Source organism: Gymnoscopelus microlampas (assembly GCF_963454915.1).
Source record: "Gymnoscopelus microlampas genome assembly, chromosome: 19".
NCBI lineage: Eukaryota > Metazoa > Chordata > Actinopteri > Myctophiformes > Myctophidae > Gymnoscopelus > Gymnoscopelus microlampas.
The window spans coordinates 23,250,014-23,264,751 of NC_139956.1; the positions used below are offsets into that span (position 1 = coordinate 23,250,014).

At 42.2% G+C, this 14,738-nt stretch overlaps 1 protein-coding gene across 1 annotated transcript in view; it reads right to left on the reverse strand.

The window, feature by feature from the left end:
- ppp2r5b (protein phosphatase 2, regulatory subunit B', beta) overlaps positions 1 to 14,738 on the reverse strand; it is a gene marked incomplete at its 3' end in the record, with an annotated part of 61,269 nt that overhangs the window by 4,277 nt on the left and 42,254 nt on the right. The window contains exons 5-9 of the mRNA XM_084042307.1: positions 14,544 to 14,674; positions 13,720 to 13,779; positions 7,611 to 7,719; positions 3,034 to 3,087; positions 435 to 485 (exon numbers count right to left, since the gene is read on the reverse strand). Of these exons, the coding sequence (XP_083898433.1) occupies positions 435 to 485; positions 3,034 to 3,087; positions 7,611 to 7,719; positions 13,720 to 13,779; positions 14,544 to 14,674 (405 nt within the window). The remainder of the gene's footprint in view (positions 1 to 434; positions 486 to 3,033; positions 3,088 to 7,610; positions 7,720 to 13,719; positions 13,780 to 14,543; positions 14,675 to 14,738) is intronic.

Sequence of the window (14,738 nt, forward strand, 5' to 3'; positions counted from 1 at the left end):
TTTTTTGTGCAATGGCAGATTCGTCTGGAACAAGGCTACTATTTTACAGGTTCTGCTGTGTAATAGGAGAGCAGGGTCCCATGATAGCAAACAGATGACAAAACAGCGAGGTGTTAAATGAGGTTAGGTTTCATCATCTGTTTGGGTTCAGAGCAGCCTTGGCCAGTGACAGTGACAGGACAGGCCTCTTAAAGCGCTCAGAAACACTAAAGCAAGGTTTTTGAGATGTTAACTGTTTACTACCACAGTTAACATGTGGAAAAATGTGGAATAATTCTGAAAATAATTACACAAATCTTCTCTTATGGGGGTCACTGGCACAAAATCTTTTCTGATGGGGTCCCAAATACACATCGATTTGGGATTCCTTCATATTCAAATGTTTGAGAATCACTGGGATAAGACGCATATCAGAGCATAATGAGCTGGCTCACCTCTTTCTGTGTGCAGGTTTTGGGCCAGTACTTGAGCAGCCCTCGGATGATCTGAAGAGCAGACAGGAAACAACATTTAGTATGAATATTATCATCGTTACCTCAGCAGCGCATTTGGCTGATACTGTACCTCCAATGAATTCCTATTCTTCGAATTGATGGAAAATTGGCATTCAGAATGAATTTACTCAACATTGCAGCTGTATTCAATCAAAGTGAACATAAAAATGTTGATGAGTGACCCACAGTAAACAAATACTATGAATGTTTTTTAAAGGGCAGAATACAACGCATCCCCATATACTGTCTTCCCACTAGCAGCGACAAAGCGACAGGCACAGGCTACATGGCATTTTCAGTTCGTGACAAGAAGCTACAAAGTGACGCCCGACACTTGTCACTGTGTGACAGATGTGACACGCTACAAATCAAGGTTGAGCTGCAGGCCTCAACTTCTTTCAGTGCTCCAATGATGGGCTGAAGCGTCAGTCAATTATGTTTTTGTTTCACCGTTTCCACACACCTTCTCTCTCCGCACAATTCATACTCCGTCTCGTAAATGGAAGAAATGTAAATTTTTCCCTGTGTTATTTAACCCGACCCTGCATTTACAAAGTCTGGCTTGAGCAACACTTCAGCAGCGTCTTGGAAACAATGTGGTGGCCACAGTTTCCCCATTTTGTAGCTTTTTCATCGTTAGTGGAAGGAGAGACCGAGTTGTTAAGCAATTCAGTTTCAGCTTCACCCAGCTGATGGCTGCTCAGATAAGTTCTCGGGCGGAACTGTTAACCCATTAAAAGCGGGAAAGCATCTGTGTTTTCGATTTCTTTGGCTATTCAAAAATAGCAGATATACAAGCTCATTTGTGCAAATCTTTGGGTATGTATATTTTTAAAGCGAACCTTTTTAACTCAAATCATTGCTTCTGGGGGTCCCTGGAACAAAATATTTTGAGATGGGGGTCCACGGCCAAATACATATGATTTGGGGGGGTCCTTGACATGAAAACGTTTGAGCACCACTGACATAGAAACACACGTTTTTCAGAAAACTGTTAGGATTTAGAAGACATTTGTAGAATCGGCATCAGGTTAAGTGTCTTGCTCAGGGACACTAACACGTAAGCACATTGAGTCTACGCCTGTCGTATGAAATGTGCTACAGTATATAGATGAATTTGACTTGACTTGACTAGACATGGGCGGGTAGGGAGGTGAACTCAACTGGTGACCTTCTGATTAGCAGACAGCCTCTCTGCCCACTAAACTACAACCGCCCAGTGTGAACGCACTATGTGTTCCAATTGTTTTTGCGTGGAGACAGCATGAATGGAGACTGGGGTGAATGGAGAGAAAGTTCAGGTGGGGTTTGAACCCTAGCCAGCAGGAAGCATGTGCATATGGTTTAAAACGTGGTCTTTAACCACATTGCCCCACCTCTATTAACAGCACTATACCAAACAGTGGAACTATGTATAATGTCCTTCAGCCTTAGACAGGCACTCGTAAATCAAGTCTATGACCTTTATTAATATTGTCTGATTCATAGTATGACGCATTTTGCCATAAAATATGGCTCAATGCAACAGCTCATTGAACATGGTCATTTCAAGTGGAGATGAAATGAAAAATGCCCTTTTAACCCTATTAGATTAAATCCCAGGTCATATTCTTCACCTATTTAACAAGAAATACATACAGAATAATTCCTTTGTATTTTCATATCAAAATCCAATCACGCTTTCTCTCTGTAAAATAAAATATGACATGTTCTTGAATAGGCCTGAACCATCCAATTTCAACCAATAATATCATGACATCCACCCATAAATCAGTCTTCAACAATAATTCTCCATGTTTGTTATTTCAACATTTAAATCCAATTCCTCTCAACATTACATCCCCCTACCTATGCCGATTGAAATATATTTTCATTCAGACTTAAATTCAAGATATTTATTGTTAAATCTTATATAGGCGTACACAAGAATAACAAGGAAATAATTAAGAATAGCTGCAATTGTAAGTACAAGGTAAAGTAAAGCCTATAAATAGTCATAGCATCCTTTGAGGTTCTTGCAGATGCTGTGTGCGTGGTTCGTCTTCTAAATGTGTTCCCTATGCGTATTAGTGCACTGCACAAGATGAAAGCGCACAGAGGATGACAGGGTGACACTTTAATGATGATACAATGACACTTTAATGATTAATCACCTGCTATTTGGTTACAACCACGGCATAGATATTAGTCTGGAATCTCTGTGTGGAACTTACATTTCCAAGGGGCGGATAAAAGAAATGGCTCTCGTGATAAACCTGCCCAATATTTGCACACTGGGCCCTGATTGGTGCCCCAAAACTTCGGGGGCAGGGAAATCCAATCACAACCGAGTGGGGCCAGACCAAATCTGCAGAGGGCTATTCTTTTTGTTTTGCACTGGCAGATTCGTCTGGTTTCCAGGCTAACAACCACCTGCTGTTTGCGATGGAATACTATGAAATAGCCGTGTTTGAACATAAGTATCAGTGGGCGAGCGATCAGCTTCATGATGTCACACTAGATTAGAAGCTGTATGCTAAAGAACCAGGCACCGACTTACATATTCAGTCACTGTAGCATCTTTTTCCATAAACTGCACCACACAGTAGGCCAGCTATGAGGATACAGAAGAGACGGTTAGTTCACACACACACACAATCACATTTATAGATGTACACAGGGCACTGAGAGAGAAATATGAGTGCGTGCGCGCGCACACACACACACACACACACACACACACACACACACACACACACACACACACATCATGTTAATAATACACAACAGCACTGCATGTGCATGCATGCACGAGATACAGATAGATAGATAGATAGATAGATAGATAGATAGATAGATAGATAGATAGATAGATAGATAGATAGATAGATAGATAGATAGATAGATAGATAGATAGATAGATAGATAGATAGATAGAGAGTCATCATAAATATGGACAATCAATCTACAGTGAGTATGATGAAACACATTTGTGGTTGGTAGCATGGTAGAGGTATAACAAAATCTGTTTTTCATCACATTCCCTACACATGCAACACCCATACACACACTCATAGATATATACTCAAAAGCATGTGACACACACACACACACACACACACACACACACACACACACACACACACACACACACACACACACACACACACACACACACACACACACACACACACACACACACACACACACACACACACACACACACACACACACACACACACACACACACACACGTTCCCTGGAGCTGTCAAGGAGACAAAAGGCCTTCATCCTTCTGGATTAGATACTGCTAAAGATCGGAAAGAGAAGTTTTCCGACAGTTACACAGGTCACAGCTATGTGTGTGTGTGTGTGTGTGTGTGTGTGTGTGTGTGTGTGTGTGTGTGTGTGTGTGTGTGTGTGTGCGCATGTGTGTGTGTTTGTTTGTCTGTTTGTCTATTTCTTACATGCACTGTTTGTATTGTGTACACATGCTGTACACTGCATGAAGAATGCATGTGTATGTGTGTGTGTGTGTGTGTGTGTGTGTGTGTGTGTGTGTGTGTGTGTGTGTGTGTGTGTGTGTGTGTGACATCACTCCTTCCGATATAAACACATACACACACATTCTCCGTCGCCACGGTGCCCACTTGCCACGGCAACCGACCCTGGGTGGAGGGGGCAACCGCAAAACACACACACACACACACACACACACACACAAGGGGCATTCTGAGATAGTGTTTAAACCTTTTCCTCTGGCTGCAACATCCCATGGGTTCCTTTAAATCTGAGTTAACCACTTAAAGCCTCTAGACTTAGTAAAACTGACCTGAGCGCGCGCGCTCTCTCTCTCTCTCTCTCTCTCTCTCTCTCTCTCTCTCTCTCTCTCTCTCTCTCTCTCTCTCTCTCTCTCTCTCTCTCTCTCTCTCTCTCTCTCTCTCTCTCTCTCTCTCTCTCTCTCTCTCTCTCTCTCTCTCTCTCTCTCTCTCTCTCTCTCTCTCTCTCTCTCTCTCTCTCTCTCTCTCTCAGACAATATGCTACAGTACGTCACTTTCAAGGTGACGGATGGACGATGTCAGAACAATTAAAAAAACATGGATTGACTAAACCAGTTGTTCTCAACCTTTTCTGGATCAGGGCCCACTTGAAAATCTCAAAAAAATGTTTGCGGCCCACCCATCAGACCATTTAAGTGTTCCGTAGTATACTTAAAGTTCCTATTTTAGTGGTCTATGAATGAAAACATTTTATTCAGTGTTTTAAAGACAAAATACCATGACATTTCTTTAATATTCATTCTTTTAATATTAATATTATATAATATTCTCATTACAATCTTAGTGTTTTGCCAATTATTTTGGGGCCCACTTGCAATATCCTCACAGTCCACCAGTGGGCCCTGGCCCACAGGTTGAGAATCACTGGGCCAATCATCTCTTTTAAAATAAGAGATGAACCAGACCTTGAAGTTGCTTCAGGTCAAGGCTTCAGATTCACTCAAATACTCTTTTTTATTTTTGTATCTCTCCTTCTGTACATTGCTTTCCTCATCCTTGGCCTCATGTGTCCGCCGTCTGTGTGTCTGCCTCGCTTTCTCTCTTACTAATTTTTCCTCCGCTTTTCTGACATGCTCTAGTCTCCAACTATCTGTTCTCCTCTCGGACTTGTTCCGTCCGGCCTTCTCTTCCTCTGCCTCCCTCACCCTCTTCTCCCGTTACTCGTTTCGCACGGTAATAAAGCGGTGGGGAGGTGGAATAGCGACCGAGGGAGGGAGAGGTGGAGGAGAGGAGGTGAAGGGGAGGCTGGCCAGGGCTGAATGAGAAAAGCAGGAGAGAGAGCAAGAGAGAGAGAGAGAAAGAGAGAGAGGGGGGGTTAAATCAAGCGAGCCGAGCGGTTAAAACTATTTAAAGCATTAGTGTGGCATTAAGACGTGAAGCTGCGGGTAAACGCAATGTTGGCCTCTGTTGCTGGGTCAGGCTTTGTGGGTGCTGTCTGCTGTGTGCCGTTGTTAGGCTAAGGATTAGGGGGATTGTAGTCTGCCAAGGTGCCACTAAGGAGGATGTTAACAGACACTCAGGTTAAAACAGGGGGCTATTACATTTGGCCGCACTCATTCCAGAGAATTAGGAGGTTGGCGTCTGGCCGACGGATTTGTACTTGCAAAAGCTAGTTAACCTCAGCCAAGAAAAGAACAAAACATTTTGGAATGAATTGCTTTATTAAGAAAAAGTATAAAAGGATGCAACGTAGCATGGATCCTTTTCCCAGTAGAAATCTCCTGACATGTCATAGATGAACACAGCCGAATGTAATAACATAAAGTTTAGGTGTTTCATTTCGGTGTTAGGCTGTTGTGAGCCAGCATGGACAGGTCCTGTACAGACCCACAACAAACCACTTTTTGGGCATGTCATTATAAGTGACAAATGACACCAAATGTTCCTAACTGCACGTAGTCCTACGGGCTGGGGGCGGCACCTGGAAGCAGGGAGTGTTGGACGGGAGGGGTAGGACAGAGGGTGTACGTCCTCCTGGTGGGGGCTCCTCACTGGTAGGTGAGTCAGTAGGATATGTGTGCGGGGAGGAATTATTGGCATAACAACTAAATAGGGGAGAGAAAGGGGTAAAAAGCTAATTTTATTTAATAAAAGGTCCAAAATTAGGGCACAAACCACATGATCTCTATGTCTGCTGTGAAAAGGGGTCCATTGGTCACATCTCACCTCGTTGAGGTAACGTTAGTAGCAGCCATGGAAACAGCTGAGATAAGACAAAATGCTGCAACTATCAGCAGCAGAACAAACACCTGGGAATCACTGACAAAGAAAGATGTCAGTAATTCCCACAGTGTTTGTCCAGGGTGTGTTTAGATGTCAGTGATTCCCAAGGTGTTTGTCCAGGGTGTGTTTAGATGTCAGTGATTCCCAAGGTGTTTGCATAGGGTGTGTTTAGAGAAGCACTTGTGGAAGAGGAACTCAGATTGTTAATAAAAGTAGCAATACCCCAGTGTAAAAATACTTTGTTACAAGTAAAAGTCCTGCATTCAAAAACACAAAAGGTTAGAAAATAGAGATAAGAGGTTTCTGCCCGACAGCGACGAGTTGTAAGGTACTGTAGCAGGGTGCTGCGTGGATACTTTGAACTGGGTTACTATACTGCAGAGCCACACCTACCCAGAGAAACTGCTGTCCACTGACATTCTGCTCCCCTGTGACACTGCCTGTCAAACCTGTGAGTGTGACCGTCTATCTGTGTGTGTGTGTGTGTGTGTGTGTGTGTGTGTGTGTGTGTGTGTGTGTGTGTGTGTGTGTGTGTGTGTTTGTCTGCAGTGAGTGTGTGAATAATGCATGTGTGTGAACAACCAGGAGAGAATCGGAAGAGGAGAAATGTAGGACACATTGAAGCTGTCGCCCAGAATGCACACACACGGACGCACACACACGAATGCACACACGAACGCACGCACACACACACACACACACACACACACACACACACACACACACACACACAAAGAGACAGGGAGAGACCGTCATCCCCCACACACACTCTCATCAATGTACAATCACACACACACACACACACACACACACACACACACACACACGCACACACTGAACCAGTCTTTGGAGAACAAACTGTACCTTCTGCATAATCAAATTATGAAACATCCATAATACACCCACGCTGCAGCGTGCGCGCGCGCACACACACACACACACACACACACACACACACACACACACACACACACACACACACACACACACAGTGAAGTTTTTTCATAGCTACAAATTGCAATTGAAATGAAAAAAGCCTCTCACACACACAAATGTAATACATGCAAATGCACAAACACTGTAGATTGATTCTGCTAAATAGAATTACATGATGGATGTGCAGCTCTATGCAGCGATTAACATGACTCAATGATACCCTCTAGTGTCTCAAGTGTAATATTGCAGGGTTTCTTACAGTAACTGCTGTAAATCTGGTTTATTTCATCAACCAAATGCTAACTTTAAAAGTGAGTGCGTGTGCGTGTTGGTGTGCGTGTGCGTGTGTGTGTGTGTGTGTGTGTGTGTGTGCGCGTGTGAGCATGACAGAGAGAGAGAGAGAGAGAGAGACACTGACCTGTGCATGGAAGATGGAGAGAGACTTGGCGGTGTGTAGCGGGATAAGGACTCGAACCAGGAATTGCTTATGTTCCGACTTCAAAGGGAGAGCAAACCCATTTATGATGCTGGGATGAGGAGAGGAGAGGAGAGGAGAGGAGAGGAGAGGAGAATCATTATCATATTAATGTCATAACAGCCTTGGTCTCTTGGTCTGTCAGTTTTTCAGACATCCCATCTCTCTGCCATCCCATCTGTCTGTTGAATGATACAAAAGGATTAAACGGTTTGTGTGTTAGAATATTCCTAAATTCAGCCTTCCTCACCCCGATTGCATTCATTCATACACCTGGGAAAGGGGTCCTTTAACTCTAAAGGGGTTTACATGCTTCAATATAATCCAGCCGAGTTTGACCCCACCCACTCAGTAATCTGATCGAATGAATCACAGCTGTGCCAACTCATCCGAACAGTTCGGACACCCAGACAGACATCTAGGTGTGCAGGAGCGACCACCAAGTTCTGAGACCGCCCATGTAGCACCCTTTAAAGAGAAACATTCATAAAGTTAAGATTGATTTCTCGGTCAATGTCAAAATCCACTAAGTAAGGGTTGTAGTTATAGCTTTTTTTGGCGTGACTGCCCAGTTTTAACAAACGTTAGTCTCACAACAAATAGGTGATGGTTTCCCTTTACGCCAGGGGTTTTCAACTGATTGTGAACCAGGTACCACCAACCTGACTAGAATCAACCTGGGCACCACCGTTGTGTTGGGTGGGGATATGTGGGCTAGATTAGTTAAAGGTGGGTTGGGGTGGCCCTTGAAAACTGCTTGCTAGTGGTCTAGAGCTCAAAAAAGGTTGAGAACCAACGACTGATCTATTCCTCTTACTTTATCCAACCTTCCATATTAAACTCATGTTAACTGATACTACTGTATATTATTGATTTGTAACATTCATGAGTGAGCAAACACATGCCATTACATAGCCACATTTCTTAATAATGATGACACTTTCCCTTCTTGAGATTTTAACTCCCTTTTCTGTGGAATTTCTTGACCTCAGACTTCCCAGTAACTGATTTCATTGACTCGTCATCTTAGGTCACCAGGTCATTTAGTGCACTGCTTCTCAAGTAGTGGTCCATGGCCCACTAATGGTCCATGGCATTATTACAGGTGGTCCATGTCTGACTTTCTTGGCTGTAGTGGTGGTCAGGGACAGTCTCATGTCATCTGGCTCCAACCTTGCCCTGTACATAATACTAATATCCTTCAAGTATGCCAGTGTGGCAATACCACTCTCACAGAGATAGCCTACATCGTCACAAAAGGTAAATTACATTTAGCTTTTACTGTCTGAAAACTCATACAGAACTTCACAAGGGACTGTGTTTCATACATGTCTCTTGAAAGAGTCTGTGGACGATGAGCTGATCCTCTTCTGTAGAGACACAAGCCTCCTCCAATGACCACTGATAATGTTTTTAATTCCACTGTCCTCATATCACACAAATACCAAATTATGAATTAATAGTTTCTCCAAAACAAAACAAAATAAAATGTACAGAAACAAAATCTTCACTTTATACATTACTAAATGGATGACCATGGGACCACATGAAATACCGTCACGGACCACCAGTTGAAAACCTCTGCTTCACGCCACTCCCATGACTGGTCAGTGTTGAGGTCTGCTCGATTCTAGATCCTACACCCAAGTCAACCCACGGAAACCAGTACGAGGAGCTCTAGCATGTCAGTCTGGCTGTTCAGATATACTTGGTGGGTGGGAAGCATAAATCTCACAATCATGCTGCTGTCTGGCGTTAATGTGGGTCTGTTTGTCTGCAGGCTACACCATCAGTGTTCATTTAATTCTAAGTAGTCCATTTTCTAACTCTCATGGTTAAATGTTACTGATTTTATTGTCCGTTTGTCTGTCTGTCATTTCCTTGTTGCTAATTTGTCAATTTTCTACAACAAACCCTGTTTTGTGCATCTCTCTCTCTCTCTCTCTCTCTCTCTCTCTCTCTCTCTCTCTCTCTCTCTCTCTCTCTCTCTCTCTCTCTCTCTCTCTCTCTCTCTCTCTCTCTCTCTCTCTCTCTCTCTCTCTCTCTCTCTCTCTCTCTCTCTCTCTCTCTGTGTGGGTGATGCTATAAATACCCCTGTTACCACCAATGTGAATAAAACCCACCCTCCCTGTCCTCTCCTCTCCTCATCTCTCTCCCTCCAATTCCACCTCTGACTCACTCACTCCCTCTCCCTCTATCCCCATCCATCAATCTCTCACTGTCACTCGCTGTGCATTTCTTGCCTCCTTCCTCTTCCCTTTCTTTCCCACGCATTCCATCCCAGAGTCTCCCCCTCTCTCAGTCTCTCTCTCCAGCGGCCTACCTGAGAGGATTAGGTTGGCAAAAAATGATTCACTGGCATATTTTAAATCACTTCTTAAAAATCTACTACTATAGATTAAATCTTCGTAATGCAATAGAGTATATTCAATAGAGTGATCCTGACGTCACTCCCACTACCCCTGGGCCACGGCTTAATTCTTTCTCTTGCAAATCCCATAGAGAGATCTTAGATTGAGTCATATAAGAACTGTGTTCCAAAAATAAACCAACCACCCGGGCGATTTTGTCACGTATGTGACTTTGGTCTGTATTCGGAGAAAGAAATATATTTTCTTACCCTAAAGCCTACTAAATACATTAGTACATTTTCACCGTCAGTTGATGCTTCATATCCATATGAATAAAATCGCCCGGCTGATTAGTTTATTTCTGGAACACAGTTCTTATACTGTATGACGCAATCTAACATTCCCCAATGGGATTTTCAAGAGAAAAAAATAACACTGTGACCCAGGGGGATGGCGCCCTCTAGCGGCAGTGATGTCAGACTTTGGAGCTCTATACTATATTTCATTTCCAATGCATTAAGAAGGCCCCAGGTTCAATCCCCAGCAAGGGTGACCTTAGTTTGCATTAAGTTTCCTCCCACACCAAAAGATATGCAAGCTAGGCAAGGTTATTATAGTTAACTAAAACTAAAGAAATAACGAAAACTAGAATTGGGAAAAAATCAAACGTTTTAGTTAACTGAAATAAAAATAAAAATGAGGCTTTACAAACAAACAATAACTAACTGAAACTGTTTTGTGTGCATATACTGTACAACTAACTAAAATCATACAGAAAATGCACATAGTTTTAAATGGCAAAAATAGCATATACGGAACTCATGGGCATATGCGCCTTGTTTTTACCTTTTTGTTGTTTATTTAATTTAGTATAATGCATCTTTCTGTGTTGTGAAATACGTAATTGATAATAAATGGAAAAAAAACCAATCAAACCATAAAAACGTCTAGTCCCAGTTTCCATGAAACAGCAGGTGAATCCAAGCCGAAGCTGCGATCCCTTATGAATGTAATTAAATTCACTTCAGAGCCAGACATTAATGAAGGAAAGTAGATGAGGACTTTAGTTCCCTGAGACGGATAGACTCATAGACCATTATGCCAGGAGGGAATAGTGAGTCAGTGGGGTTACAGTTATGCAGTGATGGAAGAAGTACTCACATTTTGTACTTAAGTAAAAGTATCATTACCCTATTGTAGAAATAGTCTACAAGTATAAGTTCAGTATAAAACATTTACTTGGGTAAAAGTAAAAAAGTATTGGCGTCAAAATATACTTAAAGTACCAAAATTAAAAGTACTCATCATTATGCAGAAGGTCCCATTTCACACGTTTTCAAATGTATAAAATGTAAAAAATCATTTGAAAACAGCAGATCTACAAGCTCACAACGTGTCGCAATGCGACGCGTTGTGAGCATGTGGATCGACTATTTTCAAATAGCCGAAGCATATATAGGGCTGAAGTGGTAAATGAATGTTTTGTAATAATAATCAAAATCTACAAAGTAACTAGTAACTAAAGTTTTCAAATAATTGTAGTGGAGTAAAAGTACAACATTTGCCTCTGAGATGTAGTGGAGTAGAAGTAAAAGTATTGAAAATTGGAAATACTCCAGTAAAGTAAAAAATACCTCAAAACTTTACTAACTTTACAGTACTTGAGTAAATGTAGTTAAGTTACTATCCACCACTGCAGCCATTCCCAACCTGTGGGCTGGGGCCCGCTGGAGGGCCGTGAGGATATTGCAAGTGGGTCCTCAAATAATTAGCAAAACACAAAGATTTGAATGATAATATCATAATATTTAAACAAAATAATGTCAAAAAAGATAATTAGTTTTCACAGTGAAACTGATACATTTAAGTATGCTACGTCAGTTCCATTGATCCAAGCCAGAACACAATCGATTGATTGATTATTAAAATAGACATGATCTGAAAATGCATGCTGAAGATGTTCAAGTTGGCCCCGATCCAGAGAAGGTTGGGAAACACTAGCATAGATTAATTAAGTTACGATTAATTTATTCGATGCCGCACTTGCCAAAAAGAACAGATATACAAGCTAACGACGGTTTGCATCTGTTTGGGATGTAACGCATAAATGACCCTGTATTCACTTGCAAATCATTGCTGTCGGGTGGAAATCTTGTACTGTACTGTATGTCTGTAAAAGGGTTACTTTTCAGCTATTGGAACAAATAACCTGTGTTTCCAATGGATCCAATGTAGTTATTATTTAGTCACAAGCTCTTGTTAATACTTTTCATTGGTTAAATATTTATAAAACCCATAGACGCACTTGTGCGACACTGTTGCACGAATAAGCAATAGCACATACAGTACATTTAAGGGGGGTAAAATAACAAGAAAGGTTGAAATATGGAAATATGTTCGACAGTGACGAAAAGAAACTTTTCCACACGTGTTGTAAGACGATTACGAGGGGGGAGGGGGGGGGTGACATGCCCAAATTAGGTACGCCAGGTTGAAAGTGTTTTCAAGGAGGTGACAGTTTGAGAGACATGGTAGAGGGAGAAGGAGGGAGAGATGACTCACGCCGGATTCATACCCATGTATGTCATCACCAGCACGCCATGCACCTGTACAATAGCACTGCTGAGATCACCAAGAAAGATTAAGATATTTTTCACTGTGGGCGTCCGTTTGTTTGTGTTTACTTTATTCCTTCTGTTTATCCTTTTCTCCTTTATTGAATGTCTCTTCTTTCCCTCCCACTCTTGCAGTTTTTCATCATTTAAATACAGACTTCTGGCTCTGTGTGTTGCACATGTCTGGTGTATGTTGGCTCATCCCTGTTTTCTTGTCATCCTCTCACCCATCATCTTTCTATTTGTAAGCCTCTCTCTTTCTGTCTCTCTCTCTGTGTCCCCGCAAGCCTTTCTCATCTACCATAGAAACAGGGTTTGCGTAGGGAGTGACGCATTTCATATTATAGTACTTTTCACTTGTTTACATGCCTTCCTTCTATTTCTCTCCATCTCTCTATCACGCAGTAAACTGAGCGTCTTTAATTTAACCCTCAAGGGTGTAAAAGGGGAAGTTTGCAAATCCGAAGTAGTGAGAAAAGAACCGTGATGTCAGTGTTATATCACACATTTTCAGGGCCCACTTGAAAATCTCAAAAGTGTTTAACGCCGAGTGGGCCACGTGCATTTTCATATCATTTTCTCATATCTTTGTCATTCCATGCATCTGTCTATGAACACCTTTGCTTCCACAGGGAGAGAGCAGGTGTTCCTCTCTAACTCTTCATCTCCCTCTCTTCCCTCACTCCCTCTTTCTCTGACTCCACCTCTCACTTTCTTTTTTCCCAGCATTCTCAATCTCTCATACCACACTACCTGTACAGAAGGATGGAACAATAAATAACAATATTTCAACATGAAAGTCAACCAAAAAAGTTTTTTCCATGTATAATTCATGTCGGACTCCTGAGAGGCTGTGTGCATATGTACGAGTGCGCAACTGCCTGTGCGTAGGCATGATGCGCTCGCTTGCATGCATGTGTGTGTGTGTGTGTGTGTGTGTGTGTGTGTGTGTGTGTGTGTGTGTGTGTGTGTGTGTGTGTGTGTGTGTGTGTGTGTGTGTGTGTGTGTGTGTGTGTGTGTGTGTGTGTGTGTGTGTGTGTGTGTGTGTGTGTGTGTGTGTGTGTGTGTGTAATGTTCTTTACACACCTGCCCAGGATTTCAAGCAACTCTGCGACTCCGTTGAAGTGCTCAGTTTCATATATGAACCTGTTGACACACAGACATATAGACTTGTCTCATCCACGCATAGACTTGCCTCCAGCTCCATGGTACGAGTGTGTCGCGTGCCAAAAAGAACAGATCCATAAGATAACAATGTGTCACAATGTGTTATTTTTGGTAAGTGACGTAATGTGTCGTACTATGGAGTATATCGTCGCTGTCGGGCAGAAACCTCTTATCTCCATACTCTAACTTTTTGCGTTTTTTTTTCTTCGTAATTGATGCCCTACTGGATCATACTATAGTTTCACACAAAAGTATCAAAAGTAGCAGATCTACGAGCTTGTAGATCTGCTACTTTTGCTACTTTTGCTATTTTTGAATTTGAATCCTGAAAAGTATCAGTTTTGACATATGAGGTTTCCACTCGACAGAGACGATATCTTACATAATTCTTATAGCAAGCTACCCTTGCCTAACTAAACTAGCCTGGAATTGCCAGACTGATCACGTGGGATCACTCACAAGTTCCTCCATGATGGAGGAACTTGTGAGTGATCCCACGTGATCCGTCTGGCAATGCATGCCAGGCTAATTCTTTACAGCAAATTAACACTTTTGTGGTTTTGTAAGCTATAGTTTTTCCAAATTGTAATGTGACACAGCACATTTTACTATTTCTTTATTCCCCTTAATTGTACAAACATTTATTAGTTTTGAAATGGTTTCTCATGCCAATAAAGCTCCTTTGAATTGAATATGCTCTTTATAATCGGTAGATGTGTGTCTATGTGCGTGAATGGTGATACCTGAGGAAGATGTTGTTGATCTGTTTGCGGATGTAGGCGCGGAGGCCCAGTAGTTTTCCATAGACACGGTGTAGGATGGTCTTCAGATACTCTCTCTCTCTGGGGTCCTCGCTGTCAAACAACTCCAGCAGCTACACACACACACACACACACACACACACACACACACACCAACACACAAGCATGTGCATGCAC